Genomic DNA, 24,893 nt, shown 5'->3' with positions numbered 1-24,893 from the left:
TAGCGAGTACAAGCCGAGTCTATCCTGTCTTTCTTCATACTCTTGCTCTTATATTATCCCCTCCCGCATCTCATTATCTATACTCATAACATGTAATCTGGATAAACATCTGGGTCCAGTGATGGTTCTTGGTCACCACAGTCCTTGTTATTGAACAGAGGGGGAAATTGGTGGTGTCTAAAGGCATTTTGTTGAAAAAACAGGAAACATTTAAAAAGATATCACGTATATTTATTGATTTTGAATCACATTTGATATTTTTTATGGTAATAAATGCCGGAGGAAAAAACGCCTATAAGATTGAAATATAACTTGAATAGAAAATCTATTTCTGTGGAGGGCATCTTTGATATTGTAAATTATATTCATAATCAAAGTTACAAGCATTGTGTTTGAAATGCTTTATGGCAGTTCCTGATATTAGTTTGCAAAGCCCAAGTCACGGTGGAATTAGCATAGGAAGGAACTGCAGATGCTGGTTTAAACCAAAGATAGACACAAAAAGCTGGAGTAACTCAGTGGGACAGGCAGCATCTCTGGAGAGAAGGAATGGGTCTGAAGGAGGGTCCCGACCTGAAACGTCGTTCATTCCTTCTCTCCAGAGATGCTGCCTGTCCCGCTGAGTTACTCCAACTTTTTATGTCTATCTCACAGTTGGAATTAGTTGTGCTCATTTGACTGTGCCTCAGGAAGGATTTGGCACCATCTGGTGGAGAATGTCATTGATAGCAATACAACGTTTGGTAGCAGGAAAAGAAATAGAAAATACAATTTTGTCCTGGAACAAAAAAAATTATCCAATAATTAATGGGTCATCATTACTGATAGAGGGACCTATTGTATATGTAGTTATATTGGATCTTAAAACTTTGAAAGAATGTACTTGAGATACCAACAAAATATGTTGTACATTTTGTTGGACGAATTGCAGTTCATGATGAGTAGAGGATTTTGCCATAAATATCATGTGCCTCATATGCCTTTTTTGATGATTTCACCAGGATAAAGTCTTTTTACGATCGAGTGCCTAAATCGATTTTGCTAAAAGGTCGTGCTATTTTCTCTATTTGTACCTTGACATTTTCTAAGTTAATACGTTAATACTAATGTTATTATTACCGTGTTAACATAGTATAACTTACAAGAAAACATCCACCACCGGGGCGAAACCAGGGGCGCCACCGTCGGTCATTCATTCGTTCGATATTCATTTAATACTGACTCTGAAGAAGGGTCTCGACCTGAAACGTCACCCATTCCTTCTCTCCAGAGATGCTGCCTGTCCCGCTGATTTCTGGCAACTCTGAATCACCAGGAGTATTTTATCTTTTAAGATTTACGATTAGTTCCTCTCAATTTCGATTCAGTAAATAGTATTGGAGGAAGTTGATTATGAGAGGGGTCTGACATGGCAATATTGAGCATATTGCACCTGCATATGAGCACCAAATGCTGATTCTTTTGAACAATAAAATGTTGAGGTTAATACTGGGTAGTTGTTCCTAACGGAAGAGAAGATTTATTGCTTGACACTAATTTCAAATTATAACACGTGGGAATGTATTTTCTTGCATTTAACACTGATTTTGCATTTCATTTGCATCAGTTTACCAGCTTTAAACTTTGAATGGGTCAATAGACGATTGACAATAGGTGCAGGAGTAGGCCATTTGGCCCTTCGACCCAGCACCGCCATTCAATGTGATCGTGGCTGATCATCCACAATCAGTACCCCATTCCTGCCTGCTCCCCATATCCCCTGACCCCGCTATCTTTAAGAGCCCTATCTAGCTCTCTCTTGAAAGTATCTAGAAAACCGACCTCCACCACCCTCTGAGGCAGAGAATTCCACAGACTCACAACTCTCTGTGAGAAAAAGTGTTTCCTCGTCTCCGTTCTAAATGGCTTACCCCTTTTTTCTTAAACTGTGGCCCCTGGTTCTGGACTCCCCCAACATCGGGAACATGTTTCCTGCCTCTAGCGTGTCCAAACCCTTAACAATCTTATATGTTTCAATAAGATATCCTCTCATCCTTCTAAACTCCAGAGTGTACAAGTCCAGCCGCTCCATTCTCTCAGCATAAGACAGTCCTGCCATCCCGGGAATTAATCTTGTAAACCTACGCTGCATATCCTCAATATCATCTGTCATCTGTTTTATATATAAGCTTACCTCAATACTAGGAAGTACTGGATTGTAAAATAAATAGATATGATATGCTGATGGAATGTATCGTTTTTGCGTTCATTTGAAGGGTTCAGACCTGAAATATCCTCTCCATTCCCTCTACAGATGCTTGCCTGACCCTTCAAATAAAGGCAAAATATCCTCCGGCACTGTTTTGCTCAAGATTTCAGCATCTAAAGTTTCTTATACATTCTTTAAGCTGAACTGAAGAATTAAATACAAATATTGCTTAGTTTAGAAATATTATTGATGTCGAATTGTTTTATGTTGTGAACAGGTTTGTAACTCGCCCAGATGTAAAAGAGAAGAGATTGCCCGATTTCTTGGATTGGACGTTGACTTCATTATCCGAAGCCGATCAGACAATGGAAGGCATGGTTGTGATAGATGGAATGCTTCAGGCTTTGGTAAATATTTGATTACTTGTGCCACCTATTTATTTAAGTTGTCTTTGTTTAACTTCTGAATATTTAGGCTTTTTTATTATTGTTCATTGAGATTTATGTCCTCGAAAGAGGCTATTTACCTACTTTATGTAAACTAAAAAAACTGTCCAGCTTAATCTTACTCCACAGCCCAGGCTTAACGCCCTAATAGACGTTGGAGCCTCAGGTGCAAATTTAAGAAATTTGAGCATATCATTGAAAATATGAGGACAATGAGTTTCCAAACTTACTCGATGCTTGGGGTAAACAATTTCTCTTAAACTCCTCTCTAAACCTTGGGACAGTCAGATTAAATTTGCTGGGTCGGGCAGCATCTCTGGAGAACATGAATAGGTGACGTTTCTGGTCAAAACCCTTCCTCCAGAGATGCTGCCTGACCCACTGCATTATCCCAGAAATTTATAGAGAATGGTCCCAACCTGAAACATCACCTATTCATGTTCTCCATAGATGCTGTCTGACCTGTTGAGTTACTTCAGCACTTTATGTCATTTTTTTGTAAACCAGCATCTACAGTTCCTTGTGTTTACATTAAATCTACTGTTTATTCAGCTTACAATTTTATACTCCAAGGTTATTGAATTTTCTTCTGAGAGGAATAGGTCATTCCTATCCACTCTGTGCCCCTCATAATTGTATACACCCCAACTAAACTCCTACTACCCCCCCCCCTCAAGGCAAAATTCTACAAATGCTGGAAAGTATGAAATAAAGCAGAAGTCTGGAAATACCAAGCTGTTAGATGGTGTGTGTAGATAGAGAACCGGAGTTCACAGGTTCTGGCAAAAAGTTATCATACTGAAACGTTAACTTAATTTATCTCCCCATTGTTTAATTTATTTGTTCTTGTGGATCTGAGCATCAGTCAAAACCAGCATTTATTGTAATTGGGTGATTTGCCTGACCATTCACAGAGGGCATTTAAGAGTTTAACAATATTGGTGGCTGTCGTGTCACATGCGGGTCAGACTGGTAAAAACTGGCAGATTTCCTCCCCTGAGAGACAAGTTCAAGTTCAAGTTCAAGTTAGTTTATTGTCATGTGTCCCTGTATAGGACAATGAAATTCTTGCTTTGCTTAAGCACACAGAAAATAGTAGGCATTTACTACAAAACAGATAAATGTGTCCATATACCATGATATAAATATATACACACATGAATAAATAAACTGATAGTGCAAATAACAGAAAGTGGTTGGTAATAATCAGAGTTTTGTCCGAGCCAGGTTTAATAGCCTGATGGCTGAGGGGAAGTAACTATTCCTGAACCTGGTTGTTGCAGTCTTCAGGCTCCTGTACCTTCTACCTGAAGGTAGCAGGGAGATGAGTGTGTGGCCCGGATGGTGTGGGTCTTTCATGATACTGCCAGCCTTTTTGAGGCAGCGACTGCGATAGATCCCCTCGATGGAAGGAAGGTCAGAGCCGATGATGGACTGGGCAGTGTTTACTACTGTGTATGGTATAACATTTTACAACAATTTGGAGGTTTTGGTAATACTGGCGGTCAGTCAGATGTGACGATCCCAATTGTTAACCTGAGTTTAAATTTCACATCTGCTGGGGGGTGAGAGATAAATTTGGGTCTCCAGGTAGTTGGTCGAGCCTCTGGGCTGTGAGTCTGTTAATTTAACACCTGCACCAGTACGGTACCCTGACCAGTATAGCATTTGCAGCTTTTCCTGCTTTATTTGCTCTCTGACTCCTTTGTTTCAAAATAAACAATCCCTGTTTATCTGATCATTTTGGATAAGGTTCTCTGATCCTCAGAGCATTGTTATTAATCTCCTCTGTTTATCCTGAACTAAAATACAGCACACTAGCTGAGTCATACATTTGTACAGTTTGAGCATTATCATCTAGTTTGATGCATTTTGAACCCAACTACCCAGGTTTAGAGTTTTATACCTTGACTAACAAAGGAAAGTATCTCATGTGTCATCTTTATTAACATGCATGTCCTGTTAACCAGGCATGTATGGACAAACACTTTGATTTAGTTTCTCTGCACTTTTTAATACCTTTTTGTGCTTTCATTTGCTGTCTCCAAATGTATCATTTCAAACTATTTTGATTGAATTGATTTGATTGAAGAACCCCGCCAGGACGCATGCGTGTCATTCTTCAAAGCAGCGGTGTGAAATCACAGATAACTGTAATGACTAAACATAGTAAGATTAGAGAAGAGATACCAGTTGAGTATATGATCAACGGTGGGAGCGGAGGGCACGTAATCCCTCAACGTTACTCCTCATAAAATAACGATCAAACTTCAAACTGGTAAGTTCTCGTTAAATCTTACTATTTTACTTCGGAGTCACGTGAGTGACTACGTGAAGATTTTAAAGCTCTGTGATTTCATGCCGTGGAAACGAGTCCATGCATCACATCTGCCTTGATTATGGGGAGAATAGTGTTAACATCATTAGACATCAATACGATATTGAAAAACCCAACGATAAATATATTAACACCAAATTATAGCCCCTATTTATGGGGTAAATTATATTACAGAACTTAAAATTGTTTCTGGAAATGTTCCAGGTTCAATGACTGGTTTGTTATAAAATCGTTGGAAAGTTTTCTCCATTGACCATCCTGCTGTCTTGAGGATTTGGTCCATAGGAACATCCAACTTCATAGCTGTCGATGTAGCTGCAGCCCTGGTGGAGTGAGATTTTAAAATGCTAGTGTCTACTCCAGCCTTTATTAGGACCTGTTTTAGCCATCTAGAGATGGTCTGGACTGTCACTGTTTTGAGTGGCTGTTTGTAGCTGATTAAAAGTGAAATTTCTTTCCCTCTGATGATCTTAGTATACTCCATCTATAATAGTAAGTGTGTTACAATACAGAGACGATCATCTGTCGGGTAGGCCCTGAATTCTGTTTTTAGGCCTGCTGACCCCTGTCTGTTCTGTTTGACTACTTCATTGATGTGAAAAGTTAAATTTCCAGATGAAATAGTCATGTTGTCCAGCCTTAGTTTCTGTAGTGACTGGGCCCTTTGTGCCGTGACCAAGGCCATCAGCATGACTGTTTTCATAGTCAGTTTCTGTAGGGACAGAGCTGTAGCTGGAGACCAGTTTCTTAACATGGTCAGTAAAATGCTCACATCGCATATTTGTACCTGGTTCTTGGGGGATTAACATTAAAAATGCCCCTCATGAGTTTGGTTACCAGGGTGTGTCCCAACAGAATGCCGCTCTGTTCCTTGCCACAGGTATGTTGACAGAGCACTTCTGGCGCAGTTGATGGCACTATGACTGAGCCTCTCATCGTAATGGAGGCTTGCCAGGAATTCCAGAACAGACGGGATATTCATAGATCTGTGGGTTATGTTTATTGTTGTGACAGTACTTCCCATTTCTTGATGACACCAAGTACTGTTTTTTGGTGGACTGTCTGTGGGCCGCTGAAATAATATCCACTGTTCGGTCCGTCAGTCCCAGGTGTAGTAGAGGTGCTTTCAAACTCTACAAATTAATAGGTTTATATAATTATGACATGGGTAACTTCCTCTTGTTGCAGGATGAACCAGTAAAGTAGGGCTATGATGCATGGTTCTAATACAATGTCGAGTATCACCGGGACCCATGGTTGAGTAGGCCAATCGGGTACTATCAAAATACCAGTCGCGGAGTCTTGCTGTATATTCCTAAATACCCGACTGATGAGGCAGAAAGGAGGGAATGCATAAATAAACAATCCCCCAATGCAGCGAAAATGCATCTGTTGCCACTGCCCCAGGTTCTGGTTCCCATGAATATAATTCGATAACTGGTGTGAGCCTGGATGCGAATAGGTCGATAACTGGTGTTCCATACCGTGCTGTAATTTCAGCAAATACATTTTTATCCAACATCCATTCAGTGTTTGCATTGAATTTGCGTGACCTGTTGTCTGCCACTAAATTTAGTTTACCTGGTAAGTAGGTAGCTGATATCCAAATATCTCTCTGGATACACTATTGCCAAATTATGTTGGCCAGATTGTCACATAATGTCGATTTGTTTCCACCCATATGGTTGATATATGCTACCACGGTGGTGTTGTCAATTTGTAGTCTAACATGCTGGTGATATAACCCAGAACAATATGACTTAAGGCCATGGAATGCACTTAACATTCCCAGGTAGTTTATGCCCAGTGTTTGTAATAATGATGCCTCCTGTGCATTCCATCTCCCCCACAGCTGGAGATGGAATTGGTAGCACCCCATCCAAGTGCACTGGCATCAGTTTGTAGTTCCATAGACGGGTAGCTGATAATGTTTGGATTGGAACAATACCTAATGTTATCTTTCCACCATTTTAGTTCCATTATGGCCTCTGTTGGTAGCTTCATTGGTCTGTCAAAATGACCACCATAATTTTTGAGTGCTCGTATTTTAGCCCTCTGTAATTTTTGATAATGTAAAGGTCCGATTTGTGTGGCTGGAAACGCAGCCACTATTATGCCAATTATTCTTGCTACCATTCTGATGGATGGTTTTGTGATGTCAATGATTTTGCTGCAAGCCTCCATTAAGTGCTGTAACCTTTTCCTTCGGCAAAGTCACTGACATGTGAACTGAGTTAAGGGTGAACCCCAGATGATCCATTGTGTTAAATAACATCTGTGGTCACCTCTAATGGGTACTGTATAGTAAGCATCTTTTAAATCGATGCTTGCCATGTAGTACCCCAGGAAATTAATTGTTTAGCAGTAACAAAAGTTTCCATCTAGTAATGAATATATAGTACGAAAGTATTCAAATTAGTCAAATCTATGATGATGCGGCAACCACCATCTTGTTTATGATAAAGATTTTGGACACAAATTCCTGTGATTCGTGTTGGGTTTCCTCCATTACTCCTTTTTTATATGGCCACTGTAGTTCAGCATGCGCTCTTGATTTTTCTTTGCCTGTAAGCACGAACATTCGGTTCAGTACATGCTGAACTGGAGGATTATGTTTTTGTATAAATTCTATGGTATAACCCTATACTTCTGAAAATATAAGTGTCGGTAGTTAATTTATTCCATGCATCCAGATAGAATTGTAATCTCCCACCAACCTCGTAAGGAACCAGACCCACCTACCTCCATGGTTACTATTGGTAGGTTTGTTACTTTTTCGGCATCCTCCGTGGACGTTGAGGCGCCGGTGTCTGGATCTGTAGTTGGGTCGGTGTTGAGGGTTAGCGCATTCCCCAGGAAGGCCGGTCTGGGCCATGGCCTAAAAAGACCGATGTTGAGTGTTCCTGGCCTTTGAGCTTTCACCAGTTTGTCTTGGCCGACTGGTGGTGCGTAGGGGTGCTTTTTCTGGCCCACGTAGTTTTTAGACGTTGCTTTAATGAGCCCCAGGGTTTTATCCTCTTCGTCAAGTTCTTTTACCTGTTTTGATAAGTTGCCTCCAAATAGTAATATTGGTGGTTTGGAGGTTCCAGGTTTGCATAGGCCTGCAAATTAGGGTCTAAAGCCGGTTGGATGGCACTTCTTCCTAATGCTGTTTACTCGTATTGGTAGTTGCAAAATAAAGCCAGTGCATCCTGGTGATCTTGTGTCATGTCTTTTTTGTTTATTGTGCGGGCGAAAACCGTAATTCCCGCTGTTAGGACTTTCAGAACTTTCTGTAGTTTCAAGTCCCTGGCTCTGATTGAGGCTCCGACATGTTTTCAAATACACTGGTTGACACTGGGAACATTCAGTGTTTTGCAGTTCCATGGTGGTAAGTGTCTTGCTGTGGTGCCCAATAATGCCTGTCCTTATAGCTGGTTGAATGACAAGTAGTCGATACTTGCAGGTATTTTAGGTTCCAGGTTTTGGCCAGTTTGGTCGGGTTGAATAAACTGGGACACCATATCCAATAGGTTTTCATCACTCACGTGACTCCGAAGTAAAATAGTAAAAAACCTATTCTATTAACCGCACAGTAAATATTTGCATCAAACTTTTTAACCATGCAACCCACTAAGTACGAAGTGGAAGCTATTGATATAGTCCCATGATCTTAACCTTTCCAGTCAGCAGTCAACAGCAACTAAAAACTAAAAATATAGCAGATGCTGTAAATCTGAAATAAAAAGAGAAAATGTTGGTTACAGTAACAGGTAGGGCAATACATGTGGTGAGGGAAGCAGTTCTGGTTATCCAGATGACTTCTGTTAGAAAACTTAGAAAATATAGACAATAGAAATTTTTAGTATGGATTGGGAGGTACAGAAAGCACAATGAAAATATCTTTGACGGTGGAGATCAAGGGTAAATGTATGACACAGATGGGTGCAGGGAGAGAGATGATGGTGAATGCCTCTCAATGTCAACTAATCTGTCTGGAGGAGGCATACCAAGAGAGAAAGATAAAATATTGCTACGGAACTGTGAGAAATGACCACAGCAGTAACTGGGAATCTGAAATAAATGGAAATTCTGACAGGGCATAGAAAATTAGGTTGCATCTGCAGAGAGAAAACTCGACTTGATGTTACACCTTGCATCAGAACTACACGGAGACGGAAAAGCAACAAAATAAAAGCTGCAGGAGCTGGAAATATGAAACAAAAGCAGAAAATGTTGGTGGCCGGTGGAGAGGCGAGGGTCGGCGGAGTCGCTGGTGGAGGCCCGTGGGGGGCTGGAGTAGAGATTACAGGTCGGCGGCAGCAACATCGATGGCCCCGGGGAGACAGTGAAGATTGGCGACAGCGGTAGCCCCAGTGAGTGAGTGGGTGGGTGTGTGAGAGTGTGAGTGTGAGTGGGTGGGTGTGTGAATGAGTGTGTGTGTACAGCCCGTAAAAATATGTCAAATATATAATGTGGCCCTCATGCTGAAAGGTTTGGAGGCCCCTGCTCGAACCTAACGGGAAGCTGTTCTGGTGAGTGCATGCCAGAATTGTGGTTGACAAAACTCTGTAGTTAAACTGCAATTTGCAGAGAACATTTCAAAAGCTCATAGGCTGAGCCATATTTGATGCTTTCAATATCTGCATTACAATATCTGCAAGATAAAATTCCTCTACCAGTCTGTCCCCACTGACAATAAAGACAAAACGCTGGAAAATGTAGATACTTCCCACATCTTGGGAGTCACCTTTTTGAAGGCACACACTGATAATAAAATTTGGTACCTCCTTTAATTCACCAAAACAGCTTTTGATCAATTGCAGTAACAGGATCGGTCCGAGACAGCATGGATTTACGAAGGGGAAATCATGCTTGACTAATCTTCTGGAATTTTTTGAGCATGTAACTTGGGAAATGGACAAGGGAGAGCCAGTGGAGGTAGTGTACCTGGACTTTCAGAAACCCTTTGATAAGGTTGCACATAGGAGATTAGTGGGCAAAATTAGAGCACCTGGTATTGGAGGTAGGGTACTGACATGGATAGAAAATTGGTTGACAGACAGGAAACAAAGAGTAGGGATTAACGGGTCCCTTTCAGAATGGCAGGCAGTGACTAGTGCGGTACCGCAGGGCTCGATGCTGGGACTGCACCTATTTACAGTATACATTATTGATTTAGATGAAGGGATTAAAAGTAACATTAGCAAATGTGCAAATGACACAAAGCTGGGTGGCAGTGTGAACTGTGAGGAAGATGCTATGAGGATGCAGGGTGACTTGGACAATATGGGTGAGTGGGTAGATGCATGGCAGATGCAGTTCAATGTGGATAAATGTGAGGTTATCCACTCTGGTGGCAAGAACAGAAAGGCAGATTATTATCTGAATGGTGTCAAGTTGGGAAAAGGGGAAGTACAACGAGACCTGGGTGCCGTTGTTCATCAGTCACTGAAAGTAAGCATGCAGGTACAGCAGGCAGTGAAGAAAGCGAATGGCATGTTGGCTTTCATAACAAGAGGAGTTGAGTATAGGAGCAAAGAGGTCCTTCTGCAGTTGTACAGGGCTCTAGGGAGACCACACCTGGAGTATTGTGTGCAGTTTTGGTCTCCAAATTTGAGGAAGGACATTCTTGCTATTGAGGGAGTGCAGCGTAGGTTCACAAGGTTAATTCCCAGGATGGTGGGACTGTCATATGTTGAAAGAATGGAGCGACTGGGCTTGTATACACTGGAATTTAGGATGAGAGGGGATCTTTATGAAAGATAAGATTATGGATTGGGCACGAGGCCACAGTTTAAGAATAAGGGGCAGGCCATTTAGAATGGAAATGAGGAAAAACTTTTGTTGTGAATCTGTGGATTTCCCTGCCTCAGAAGACAGTGGAGGCCGTTTCTCTGGATGCTTTCAAGAGAGAGTTACATAGAGCTCTTAAAGATAGCGGAATCAAGGGATATGGGGAGAAGGCAGCATTGGTTGTGGATGATCACAGTGAATGGTGGTGCTGGCTCAGAGGGCCGAAAGGCCTACTCCTGTACCTATTGTCTCTGATGGCAGTCTGCTTGTTCCTCACAAAAGCCCCTCTGGCCGCTTGCCTCTCGCGTGATACACCGACCTCTTCCTTGCCGTCTCTTTACATCTCCAATCCCGTTAACATGCTCTTGAAGACCTAAGATATGGAAGTTTCTGTTTGTCTGCATACCTTCCTAACCTTGCGATCATGGGAGGAAGCTTTCCCATAATGTAGGGAAGGTGAATACCTGTCAGTCAGGTGGCAGGACAACAGCATATGAAAAGATGCTTGGGATTTTTCAAGGTGTGTTTTCTTAAAACTAAAATTCCCCAAAGGAGGGAGAGACACACACCAGATTCATGATGTAACGCACATTTTACACAATCGTCATCTGCAGGCAAAATAGCACAAAGGAATTTGTACCTGGTATTACTAAACAAGCTATTTTAATTTCTATCAATCATGAAAGATTGCTCCTGGTCCTCAATTGGATCACTCCACCCCTTTATAGCTATGCATGATGAATTGGGAGGTTGAAGAACCTGTTTCGAATATGGTTGGTTTTATTTCATGTAGTTTGAAGCGTCGTGCTTCATTGTGCGATTTTGACCCCGTTTCAAGTGAAAAATTAAACGTCTCTTAACTGAATGATATTTCCATTATTTTCAAAATTTAAACTGATATTTTTAAAAGAAACTCCTAGCTAACAAATTAACGTACAATTTGATATCCAGTTTGTGGCCACATTCTTGTTCAATATTTCTGCGGAGATATTTTTGGCCTTAGGAAAATCTAAAATGTATTGATTTAGAAACAACAGCATTTATGCACCTGTTTTGTAAAAAGAATGTTGTGCATAGCCTTGGGTTTAGTTTCACTAATCCATACCTGTAATTATGTTTGAAGCTGCGGCTTACAAATACCTATTATGGTAAACTATTTACCTGGGTGGGGTTAACTTTTCAATAGTTTGTTTCAACTCCTGCTGAGACGTTTCTAAACAGGCATCTTTAGAACAAAAAAAAAAGACTGCTTATATAAAAACTTGGCAATGAGTGCTGGTGATAATTGAAAGTGACCTGAAGAAATATTGAATGAAAATGTTGTCTTCTTCAGGTGACCATACCTGATGCTTGTCTCAACACTGCTGCTGATGAGCTGTGCAGTTTTGAATATGTGGTCTGCATTGACTATAATACTATTAGTAAGGCAGTAGAAAGCCACTATAATGTCATCATTTCTTGGGAGTTTGCTGTGATTAACATTTCTCATCATCTTTTAAGTGACCTTGCTTTGGTGAGGTGGGGTGGGGGAAGAAGGGGGGAATCAAAGAAAACCGACTTACGAAAGCAATGCATCACTCATGGTTTCTTCCCAGCTGTTAACAGGCAACTGAACGGTTCTCTTATCAGATAGAGCGTGGTACTAACCTCCCATCTACCTCATTGGAGGCCTTTGAACTATCATTAATTGGACTTTATCGTGCACAAAATGTACTATTCTTTATCTGTACACAGTACACAGCTTGAAAGTAATCTTTTTTGATAGTAAAGTATTTTCTTTGACTGGATAGCACACAAACAAAAACTGTACCTCGGCACATGTGACAATAATAAACAAAACTCAATTCAACTTTCTGCCTGAAGATTTTTCCTTTAGACCGAGCGGAAATATAAAGCAGATTTTGTCCCCGAATAAAGATTTGGGAGTGATGTGCAAGTCTTCTTTTTCATTTTCAATGAAAATTAAGTTAAATGTCAGTTTTTCTCTTTCAACCTGTATGTCACACAGCAGCAGCTAAGATTACCCCTGCTCTCAATTGCCTTTTGATAGATGTCATCAAAGATTTCAGCTGAAGAGAAATCACTGCTGTTGTTCAACAAACAGAATTTTAATGCCGTACTCTTTCAGAAAGCTAAGTTAACAACATCCTCCCCCTCAATCTCAGCAAGATGAAGGAGCTAGTTATCAGCTTCAAGAAGCATGTTGGACTATATGTCCCAATCAGCACCAATCGTGCCAATGTTGACATGGTTGAGAGCTTCACATTTTTTAGCATTAATCTGATCAGATAGAATTTATCGTCATTTAAACATTAAAGTTCAAACGAAATTACGTTCCTGCAGTCATAACAACAAACACCAAAACACACAATTAACACAATCCACACAAACATCCATCACAGTGAATCTCCAAACACCACCTCACTGTGATGGAAGGCAAAAGTCTTATCTCTTACATTTATGTATAGTATTATCTGATTGGATTGCATGCAAGACAAAGCATTTCACTGTACCTGACAATAATATACTTAAACGTAAAACTAAGTTATGCCAGTGCCAAATTGCCACGATCACAATAAAAGTTAATTGCAAATTATGTAGCTTACCTTTCTCCTGATAGTTGCTCAGAATTGTGGATTGATTCTCTTTTCAGTCAATAGATATAAACGAGTACTTATTTATATAAGAATATTTTAAAATCTTTTTTGTTTATTCATAGGCTCAACTGTTCAAGCATGGGAAACGAGATGACTTTTTACCCTATGGTATGAAATCATAGATATTTTAATATGTGACAATTATATATAATATAATTTATATAATATCAGTTGGAGCGTTATACACAATATTATGATTATTATGCTTGTTTGCCTGTGTGATCTGTTATATTTGGATATTCAATTGATCTTGAGTGCAAAATACTTTGAATATTGAATCAGATTTTTACTTTATAGTTTCTAGTCATATTCTCCAAGGATTATTGGTGCTTCTGAAATGATTTTTAAACACTTTACATGTGACTTTGTTTATACTTTAATGGCTAAATTATATTGCAATTGAGAAAAATCCAACATGTTACCTTCTTATAATATGCACAAATGTGGTTGTTACAACAGAAAAATAGTTGATCATTCAGACGTTCATGCCTGTTCTGCCATCCAGTGGGAATGTGATTGATCTTTTATCATTATAATATTTCCACTTGTTCACCATACCCTTTAATACCCTTTGTATCTCAGTCTATTTCCTTAAATGCATAATAAATGTATATAATGACTTGGCTTCTACAGCTGTCTGTAGTAGGCCAATGAGGGTTCTTTGCCACTTAAGCATCTATATATTTACTAGCAGTGACTTATGAAAAAGGCCAAAGATAGACAAAAATGCTGGAGAAACTCAGCTTCTATGTATGTATAAGATCAAATAGGTCACATTGTACATCAATATTTATCAAATACCCTCTTTCTATTTTTCCTAATCAAGTGGATGATGTCACATTCAGAGTCTGAAGAAGGGTCTCGACCCAAAATGTCATTCATTCCTTTTCTCCAGAGATGCTGCCTGTCCCACTGAGTTACTCCAGCATTTTGAGTCTATCTTCAATGTCACATTTATCTATGTTAGTATATGTCCATTCTGGTCATCTATTTGCCCGCCCACTTGTCTTATCTAAATCATTCGGAAGGCTCTTTGCATCCTCCTCACAATTCACAATCCCACACAGTTTTATGTTCTTGGCACACATGGAAATATTGCATTCAGTTCCCCTATCCAAATCATTGACGTACATTGTGCCCCAAGCATTGATCTCTGAAGTACACACCTAGTCACTGTTGCCACTATGAAAACGATTGAAATTGTGTGAACCCTTAGAAATTATTGTTTTCCTACGTTAGGCCTATTTTGCATTTAGAGTCGGAGCACAGAATCTTCGGCCCACCTTTTCTGCACTGACCAAGTCGGCTTTCTAGACTAGTAGCATTTGCCTGCATTTGATCCATATCCATCTAAACCATTCCCATCCATATACCAGTTCACAAAAAAAATTTGAAAGTCATAATTGTATTCACTTCTCACTGCATCATGAGAGTTAGATGGATTCTAGGAATCTTTATGCTTAAGCCAATAAATGTTAATAAAGTTCCTTTAGGGTGCTCTGAACTGTTTTACACAGAGTTTAAGAGACTTATTGATAAACAATGTAAAGGGTGTGATAATTATATAAGCTGGTGTTTGGGAAGATGATTGGTTCTATGTTTCTATCCCGATGTTGGGGATGTCCAGAACAAGGGGTCACAGTTTGAGGATAAGGGGGAAGTCTTTTAGGACTGAGATGAGATTTTTTTTTTCTCACAGAGAGTGGTGAATCTGTGGAATTCTCTGCCACAGAATGTGGTTGAGGCCAGTTCATTAAATAACTTTTTTCTGCTCTAGCTCCAATGGTTTTGAAGTGCCTTGATGAACGCAACATTCCTGAATGCAACCATACCATTCTTCGCAAACTAGGCATAAAACTCATTCAAAGGTTGGGCCTTACATTTCTAAAGCCAAAGATAGCAAAATGGAGGTATGTGCAAGTGATGGAGCTGAGATTTAATCAGAAATATGATGCTTGAACATTTAATTAGAAATGGAGTGTTGATCAGGATTATGCACATAGGTTCTTCATTCAATTGATCCCTCGGACTTCCTTCTTTGTAGTACCTGTGTTAGCTTAAATGAAAGACTCGTCTTTACAGACGCTTACTCTGTTTTAAAAAAATCTCTGAATGTCTATTTTCATATTGGACGTTAATAGAAACATTAAGGAGAAAGGACCGAAGTTGGAAATGGAAAAAAATGAAATGTTTTTAAATGGTTTGGCATGTAAATAGAAAAGTTAGATTCCTTTATTATTGTTAAGTTTTGCTTGGTTCACAACAGATTTTTATAAATATATTTTGTTTTTTTAGGTATCAGCGTGGGAGCAGGTCTTTGGCTTTAAACTTACAAATGGCAGGTCAAAATCAACCAATTAACAACATATCATCTCAGAGAATGGTTTCAAAAGCAGATGATGATAACGATGATGATGATGATGATTATGATATTCCTGGAGAGATTGAGAATGTGATAGGTGTGTTATAATGAGCAAAATATATCATCTTGGTTATGGTCTACCATAACCAGCCATTTTAGACCAGTTTGTTCTTGACATTCTGTGCAAATGAACATTCAGTAAAACAGATTGTGATAACATGTGTTTCTCTCTTTTAATTATTCTTATTGACGTCCAAATTTCTGAAATGTCAAACATTAGAAGGTGATCGACACAATTACGTTTGTTAGATAAGCAATAGGTTGTTGCAGGGATGAACCTTTCACTTAAACTTAAAATGGCTGGGGTTTGGCTTCCAAAAATTAAATTTGTTAATCTTTGCTGGTTTGTTGAAATTAACCTTTACCCATAAATAAGAAACGGCAAACTGTCAGAATTTCCATACCTGAAGGCCAAACCCCAGGTTTTGGAAAGGGAGAGAGTATGTGCGATGTGTTCACTTGTGGGAGGGGGAACGAGAGAATAAATATTATTTGAAATACAATTGACCTTTTCCACTAGTTGAACAACCTGTTGTCTGACCGCATACCTGTTCATCCTTCAATATTGAGGGGCTTATGCAGGGCCAATGCAATTCTACCTAACAAATCAACACTTTCAGAATGAAAGATGAGAATTGCTAGCAAGTGAGAAGGAATTTTTGTTTTGTATGCTTTGTTTTGTTGCTGCTGTTAAGGAGGATGTAAATGGCGCTGATTGAAATACATGCTTGGGAAGTCAATGACATAATTGAGCACTTGCACCTTAAGTAGGTGATGCAGGTGCTCCGAGGAGCTCTCAGTGCTCCTATTCATTCAATGCCTCTTTGGAATAGAAAAACGGAGAGTTTATTCACTGAAACCAGCCAATCTATCACCTTTCGAAAAGATTGCCAATTTAATTGTCCAGTTGAAAGAGAACTGATTACCAAGTCATTTTGTAACCCTGCTTCTTAGACATGAAAACGTTAAATTCTGTGTCAAAACTTTATTTTTACTATCATCTCACTGGTGAAATAATGTGCATGTTAATCATTGCATTATTTAACAAGTAATAACATTAAATGTCACTTTTTGAAATGACTTACCAAGTTTTTAATTTGGTAAAGATCTTCATTTTGTTACATTTCATAGCATAGTAACCTGTTATTTTTGTAGAGGTTTTTTCTTTCCTGGGTAAGGTGTGTTCATTTCACAAAGGTTAGAAAGAAGGGCAACATGGCATGACATAATGAATTCAACCTTTCGAGCTTACCCATTAATACATAAAGTAGAAATTATAATACTCTTCATCTGCCAAGAATATGCATTTGATTTTGCCTGTTTACCATTGAACATGGAATAACCCACATGCATCTCCACTATGTAATTAAAAAACGATGCCATTAATTGAGTTCCCAGTCACCATTTCAGAAATACTCTTTTCCATTTCTTTAAGTTGAGGAACAGAACGTAAAGAGAGATTTAACAGAGCTGTTTACTTTGGGTGGCTCGATAATATATTTCCTTTTCATTTAGTACAATGTGAATTTTGTGGATCTTAATTTTTTGGAATTAACATAAGGCCATTTTAAATAATTCTCTTTTTTTGCACGTTTTTATGTCGGCAAGCATTGTATTTTATGGTGGGGGCAGTGAATATGCAGTAATTTACAAGGGTTATCACAGCCAAACCTGTCTATTAACATTCATTCAAATACACTATCTAGTTGAGTTTATTCATGTTTATGGTAGTACTCTGATTTTCTGTCCCCAGCATGAGATTGAGGCCAGTTCACGTGCCCCTTCTACCAAATGATGTGAGCAGATATGCATCAGGACTAAACCCGATAGATGCATGTCCGATTTTTAAGGATGCACAACTTTAGTTTTCCATGAAGACAATTAAAGCAGCTGAAGTTTTCTCTTTCAATATCTGTGTGCTTGGTGAAATTAGATTTCTTGCAAGTGAAAGGTGTTTCATTTACTGAATGAAGTTTGTCAGCTTTCTCAAGCTTTTTGAAAGGCACTACCCTGCAGATCCTACAAATGTACATGATGAAATATATTTTTACAATGCCTTTAAACTGAAAATCAACTGAAAATAAATGCAGACTGCCGTTACAATCCACCGACTGTTTCTTTCACTTTTCCTAGAGCAACTACTCTTTGGATTGAAGGACAAAGATACTATTGTCAGGTGGTCTGCAGCAAAAGGGTGAGTAAATTGGGTGTCCATTCCTTTATTTATGCAATGTGCAGTGTCAGAATCTCCTCCTTTCAAACTTTATATGACGTTCTCAGTTGAGAGCATATTGTACAGTCACTTCATAATAACAAATAGTGGAAAGAGATTTGTCATTCATTAATTTGAACCTTTTGTATGAAGGAACGCAAGTAAAAATGGTTTGCTTTGGGAAGAAATCAGTACAAAAAGTATTCATAGTATCTTTAAGAAAAATGTTTATGAAGAGGAATTTAAATTCTGAAAAGACAATAGAGAAATTGATATTGCTCTCAGAATCATAGTCATACAGCCCTTCAGCTCAACTTGTCCATGCCAACCAAAATGCCACATCTACGCTAGACCCACATGCCTGTGTTTACTCCAGCTTTTTGTATGTATCTTCGGTTTAAACAGGCAGCATCTCTGGAGAGAAAGAATGGGTGACATTTTGGGTCGAGACCCTTCTTCAGCCTGGTTAGGGATAAGGAAAATGAGAGGTATAGACGATGATGTTGAGAGAAAGAGAACAGTGACTGAAAGATATGCAAAAAAGTAACAATGATAAAGAAAACAGGCCAGTGTTAATCAGTTGGTTGAATGAAGCTAGTGCAACTTGGGTGGGCGAGGGATAGAGAGAGAGAGGGAATACTGGGGCTACCTGAAGTTAGAGAAATCAATATTCATACTACTGGGTTGTAAGCTGCCCAAGTGAAATATGAGATGCTTTTCCTCCAATTTGCGTTTAGCCTCACTCTGACAATGGAGGAGACCCAGGACAGAAAGGTCTGTGTGGGAATGGGAAGGAGTACCCATACATCAGGTAGCCACACTCCACGAAGCTTAATGACATCCTATAATTCCTATAGCAGGATAACCAAATCTGAACGCAATACACCGAGTGTGGCCACACCAAAGTGTTGTACAACTGTAATATAATATCTTAACTTATTTTCTTTAAGCCTAGACCAATGAGTGCCAATGTACCAAAAGCCTTCTTGACCACCCTGTCTACCTATGTTGCCACTTCCAAAGGACTATGTACCTGTACTCCTAGATCTATCTGCTCTACAGCACTCACCAGGGACCTGCCATTCACTGTGAAACGACTGGTCTGGTTTCACTTCTCAAGATGCAACTCCTCTCTCTTATCTGCATTAAACCCCATACACTTTCTTTGAAAATTTGAAAAGATGCACTCAAATGGGCAGATGTGCCGTTTGACAACGTTGAACTACATCATTATTGCACCAAAATATCAGTCTGTTTTATGTATTTAGATACATGAAGGCATTATATAGCACAGACGACCGGGTTCGTTGTACTACTTTAAACCATACCAATGCATTAAGGACTTAACTGTCTGTCCTCTGACCAAAACTGTAATTAGTTTAGATGATCAGCCATGATCATATTGAATGGCGGTGCAGGCTCGAAGGGCCGAATGGCCTACTCCTGCACCTAATTTCTATGTTTCTATGTTTACTAATTTCCGTGCTGAATGGATTCTCCAATTAATCAAATTTTATGTGATCGCTTTGCACCAAAAAATGTTTTTGTGAGATTTATTTGCTATATTAAAACTTATGCTGTCATTAGAATATAATTCTATACATGTAAACATCGAAAAGGATAATTAAATTTAAATTGTGATCTAAATGATTATTTGCTCTGTTTTAGTGTAGGAAGAGTGACCGGAAGATTGCCAAAAGAACTTGCAGATGATGTTGTTGGATCTGTTCTCGAATGCTTCAGGTAATGATTTGTCATTTTGGACGCATTTACCGGATTTATTTTGTCCAGCATTGAATGATATAATCACCAATGACATTATAATAACTCCACAGCAGCTTAAGTCCTTATAATGAGCCTATATTAAGTCCTGATAATTTGACCCTGAAATCGCAACTTCATTGGAGTACGACTGGGCTAGCTAGCAAAAGGGCCTGTCCCACGGTGTGAGTTCACCCAAGAGCTCTCCCGAGTTAAAAAAAGAATCAAACTCGTGGTATTCTACGAACTCCTACGACCTTCCACGAGTATGTTCACAAGCTCCTACGAGTAAAAAGTAACTTTTTTTCATCACGAGTATTTTTTTTACTTGTGGACATTTTTCACAGTTGAAAAAACTTCACGAGTAGAAAAATACTCGTGATGAAAAAAAACGTTACTTTTTACTCCTAGGAGCACCTAGGAGCTCGTGAACATACTCGTGGAAGGTCGTAGGAGTTTGTAGAATACCACAAGTTTGATTTTTTTTTAAACTCCGTAGTGCTCTTGGGTGAACTCGCATCGTAGGACAGGCCCTTAATTATGATGGTGGAGTGATGATTGATCCTGCATGTACAGTACCCTCCACAATGTGTGGGACATCATTATTTATTTGTCTCTGTACTCCACAATTTGAGATTTGTAATAGGAAAAAAAAAATCACATGTGGTTAAAGTGCACGTTGTCAGATTTTAATAAAAGACCATTTTTATACATTTTAGTTTCACCATGTAGAAATTACAGCAGTGTTTATACATAGTCCCCCCCATTTCAAGGCACCATAATGTTTGGGACACAGCAATGTTATGTAAATGAGAGTAGTCCTGTTTAGTATTTTGTTGCATATCCTTTGCATGCAATGACTGCTTGAAGTCTGCGATTCATGGACATCACCAGTTGCTGGATGTCTTCTCTGCTGATGCTCTGACAGGCCTGTATTGCAGCCATCTCTAGCTAATGCTTGTTTTGGGAGCTAGTCCCCTTCAGTTTTCTCTTCAGCATATAAAAGGCATGCTGAATTGGGTTCAGATTGGGTGATTGACTTGGCCACTCAAGAATTAACCATTTTTTAGCTTTGAAAAATGTTGTTGCTTTAGCAGTATGTTTGGGATCATTGTCTTGCTGCAGAATGAACCACCAGCTAATGGGTTTCGAGGCATTTGTTTGAACTTTAGCAGATGGGATGTGTCTATACACTTCAGAATTCATTATGCTACTACCATCAGCAGATGTATCATCAATGAAGATAAGTGAGTCAATACCTTCAGCAGCCATACATGCCACAACACCGCAAGCACCGTGTTTCACAGATGAGGTGGTATGCTTTGGATCTTGGTCAGTTTGTTCTCTCCTGCATACTTTTCTCTTGCCATCACTCTGATACAAGTTAATCTTCATCTCATCTGTCCACAAGATCTTTTTCCAGAACTGTGGTTGCTCTTTTTAGTACTTCTTGGCAAACTGTAACCTGGTCATCCTATTTTTGCGGCTAACCAGTGGTTTGCATCTTGCAGTGTAGCCTCTGTGTTGCTGTTCATGAAGTTTTCTGCGGACAGTGATCATTGACAAATCCACACCTGACTCCTGAAGAATGTTTCTGATCTGTCAGACAGGTGTTTGTGGATTTTTCTTTATAATAGAGAGAGTTCTTCTGTCATCAGCTGTGGAGGTCTTCCTTGGCCTGCCAGTCCCTTTGTGTTTAGTAAGCTCACCTGTGCTCACTTTCATTTTAATGATGTTCCAAAGTTGATTTTGGTAAGTCTAAGGTTTGGCTGATGTCTCTAACAGTTTTATTCTTGTTTCTCAGTCTCATAATGGCTTCTTTGACTTTCATTGACACAACTTTGGCCCTCATGTTGATAAACAGCAATAAAAGTTTCCAAAGGTGATGGAAAGACTGGAGGAGCTCTCTTATACCTGCATTAAGGAGGCATTTAAACACACCTGAGCAATTACAAACACCTGTGAAGCCATGTGTCCCAAACATTGTGGTGCCCTGAAATGGGGGGACTATGTATAAACTCAGCTGTCATTTCTACATGGTGAAACCAAAATGTATACAAAAACCTTTTAATAAAATCTGACAATGTGCACTTTAACCACATGTCATTTTTTTTCTATTACAAATCTCAAATTGTGGAGTACAGAGGCAAATAAATAAATTATGGGTCTTTGTCCCAAACATTATGGAGGGCACTGTATATGTCCACATCCAGAGAGGATATTTGAACCTGAAATCAGTGAAATTTTAATGTAGAGAATCTAAGAAAACATACATTAATTTATCGTTATGAGTTCTTGTATGAAACTTGTTATCCATAAAAATGAAGTAGTGTTGTAATTTTTATGCCATGACTTGCAGGTTTAGGTATTTTATTAAATGTGGTTTCCCTACGTGTCTATGTATTTTGGAGTTGTTATTTGCTATAATTAACTATAAAATTATTAGCGTGACAAACAGTAATTGTCTTCCCAAATACCGGTTGACTTGGTGCTTAGCCATCTTTCAGCGCACCTAAAAATTAAATAAATGATTAAATGGCTGGAGGCGTCAATAACATTTCTACCAGAAACCTGCCTAACTAGAATTGAATACCTAAAGCCAAAAGAAAAATGGGTTGGGAAGATTTTTAGTGCTCTATGTTCTTCTAAGAAGTAAGGTGTGTCCAAAAAAAACTATAGGTCTTAATACTCTCCTCTAGGCGTGGTAGACTTACATGGACAAGACCTAAGATGTAGTTCTGATTGGTGATTTAATGCTAGTTAATAAATGATCTTAATCATGTTAATCTAACTCATGTTCTAAAGAATAGTTTTCCTCTCTACTGTATTGTTTTTCTGAGCAGGAACAGTTTTGGTAAAGGGATGATATCTATTCGGTGATATATGATTCATCGAACCTTGAGGTCTTTTGGTTATTTATACTGCCTGCTGGTGGACAGTGCTTGTTTAGCTATGTGCCTGAAATTAATATTCAAGTTGAACATGATGTTGATTAATATGGAGGAAGGAACTGCAGATGTTGGTTTAAACCGGATAGACACAAAATGCTGGAGTAACTCAGCGGGACAGGCAGCATCTCTGGAGAGAAGGAATGGGTGACATTTCAGGTCGAGACCCTCCTTCAGACTCTGAAGCAGGGTCTTGACCTGAAACGCCACCCATTCCTTCTTTCCAGAGATGCTGCCTGTCCTGAAGAGTTACTCCAGCATTTTGTGTCTATCTATGATCTTGATTAATTTTGATTGACTTTTAACTTTATTTTTGTGATATTTATTGATGATGCTAATATAATTTTTTGCATTCTATCTTGTAATATTTCAAACTGAACAGTTTATTTTTGATGGGTAGAAAATTGCTGCCATTCTCAGTAGCTGTGAAATAAAATCAAACCTTCATTAGGCTGTCCGATAGAAAGTATCCATGTAACCTGCTTTAACTTTGCTTAGACTTACTAGCTACATACCTCTTATAAAAGATCTGCTGTTAGTCATTATGTCCTTAATACATGATTTGTATGCTTTTTACATTTTCTTTGTCTCCAAGTACATGATCAGCCATGATCACAGGCTCGAAGGGTCGAATGGCCTACTCCTGCACCTATTGTCTATTGTCTATTGCTAATATCTTATTTTCCTTAAGCATTTCTTCTAATGCATGTTACACTAATAACATTGTGTAAATTAGTTTTTGCAGATATATAAAATAATATATTTCCTTCAAAGCTGTGCTAACTGGTATTGAGCTGTATATGTTTGATGTTTATTTATTACAAGTTCATAATCACAGAATAGTTATAACATAGAACAAAGCAAATTCAGCTCGAAGGGCCGAATGGCCTACTCATGCACCTACTTTCTATTTTATAATTGGCCTGAAGAAGCCTTTCAGATCCCAAGTTGGACCAGTTCAGCTCGTCTTGGATCACACTACCTCTACTGATAACCTTGCGAATTCTTTCTATTAAGATACTTATCCAGTTACTTTTTGAAAATAAGCTGTTTTCACTACGATCTATGGCAGTGCATTGCCAGACCCTACTCGCATGTTGTGTAACAATTTGGGTCAGATAGCATCTCTGGAGGACATAGATAGGCAACATTTTGGATTAGGACGTCACCAGTTTCAAGAAGAATTTGAAACATTGCCTATCTATATCCTCCAGAGATGCTTCATGACCTGCTGATATACTCCAGTGCTTTGTTTTCCACTCAAGATTCCAGCATACGCAGTTCCTTATGTCTGCTGGGTAACAAAGTTTTATCATCAGTCTCATCTTAAACATCCCTCATTTAATCTCTATGTATGTCTTCTCATCCTAAATTGAAATATTTTAACCAATGTTGTGGTTTTACTGTACAAGATCTTGAACTGTATTGTTGATATTTTGGTTCTTAACTATGCCACCTTCCTCAACCATTTCAAACTGTAATATTTGTAATTTTTGCATTTTCCATTGCATTTGCAAGTTCGTTTGAGAAAAGAAAAACTAATTTGTTCTCTATAATCTTTCTAGTTTAAGTAAATGCATCTCAATTGTACAAATTGCTAAACAACTTCTGACATCAAATTACATGGAAATATTGCATAAATATTTGATTTCAGCTTTCAGGAAACAGATACTGCCTGGCATGGTGGATGTCTTGCACTCGCTGAACTGGGTAGAAGAGGATTGTTACTTCCTTCTAGGCTTCCTGATGGTATGTAATAAGGCAGAAACCCCTGTACACAATTTAAAAAAACATTGGCCTCATAATTGTAAAGTGCCTGAAAACATATGTTAAAATAGGCTGCTTGAAAGCCTGTTGGTTTGGATATTCTTTTGCTCAAGGACATTGACTACTAAGCTTGTATGTAAAGCCCCTGTCCCACTTACGTGTCCTTGGCGCACTAATTACGTGACCTCGTGGTCGCGTTGAGGCGCGACGGTCCCGTGAAGGTAGCGCGTGATTTCATGCGCCCGCACAACCGTCTGGAGCGTGTGACGTAATTTGAAGATGGACTCAAAATGCAGGAGTAACTCAGCGGGACCGGCAGCATCTCTGGAGAGAAGCAATGGGTGATGTTTCGGGTCGAGACTCTTCTTCAATCTGAAAG

At 39.1% G+C, this 24,893-nt stretch overlaps 1 protein-coding gene across 3 annotated transcripts in view; it reads left to right on the top strand.

The window, feature by feature from the left end:
• The window catches only part of tbcd (tubulin folding cofactor D), a 164,065-nt gene that overhangs the window by 18,016 nt on the left and 121,156 nt on the right, over positions 1–24,893 (top strand). For all 3 annotated transcript variants that reach the window (XM_033044058.1, XM_033044057.1, XM_033044056.1), the window contains 7 exons: positions 2,466–2,595; positions 13,467–13,512; positions 15,182–15,314; positions 15,700–15,863; positions 17,960–18,020; positions 19,707–19,781; positions 24,402–24,496. In XM_033044058.1, coding sequence (XP_032899949.1) covers positions 2,466–2,595; positions 13,467–13,512; positions 15,182–15,314; positions 15,700–15,863; positions 17,960–18,020; positions 19,707–19,781; positions 24,402–24,496 — 704 coding nt within the window. The remainder of the gene's footprint in view (positions 1–2,465; positions 2,596–13,466; positions 13,513–15,181; positions 15,315–15,699; positions 15,864–17,959; positions 18,021–19,706; positions 19,782–24,401; positions 24,497–24,893) is intronic.

This window comes from Amblyraja radiata, chromosome 26 (assembly GCF_010909765.2).
Source record: "Amblyraja radiata isolate CabotCenter1 chromosome 26, sAmbRad1.1.pri, whole genome shotgun sequence".
Classification (NCBI taxonomy): Eukaryota; Metazoa; Chordata; class Chondrichthyes; order Rajiformes; family Rajidae; genus Amblyraja; species Amblyraja radiata.
Note: the sequence above shows the minus strand (reverse complement) of the source record. Positions and strands in the feature narration are given on the sequence as shown.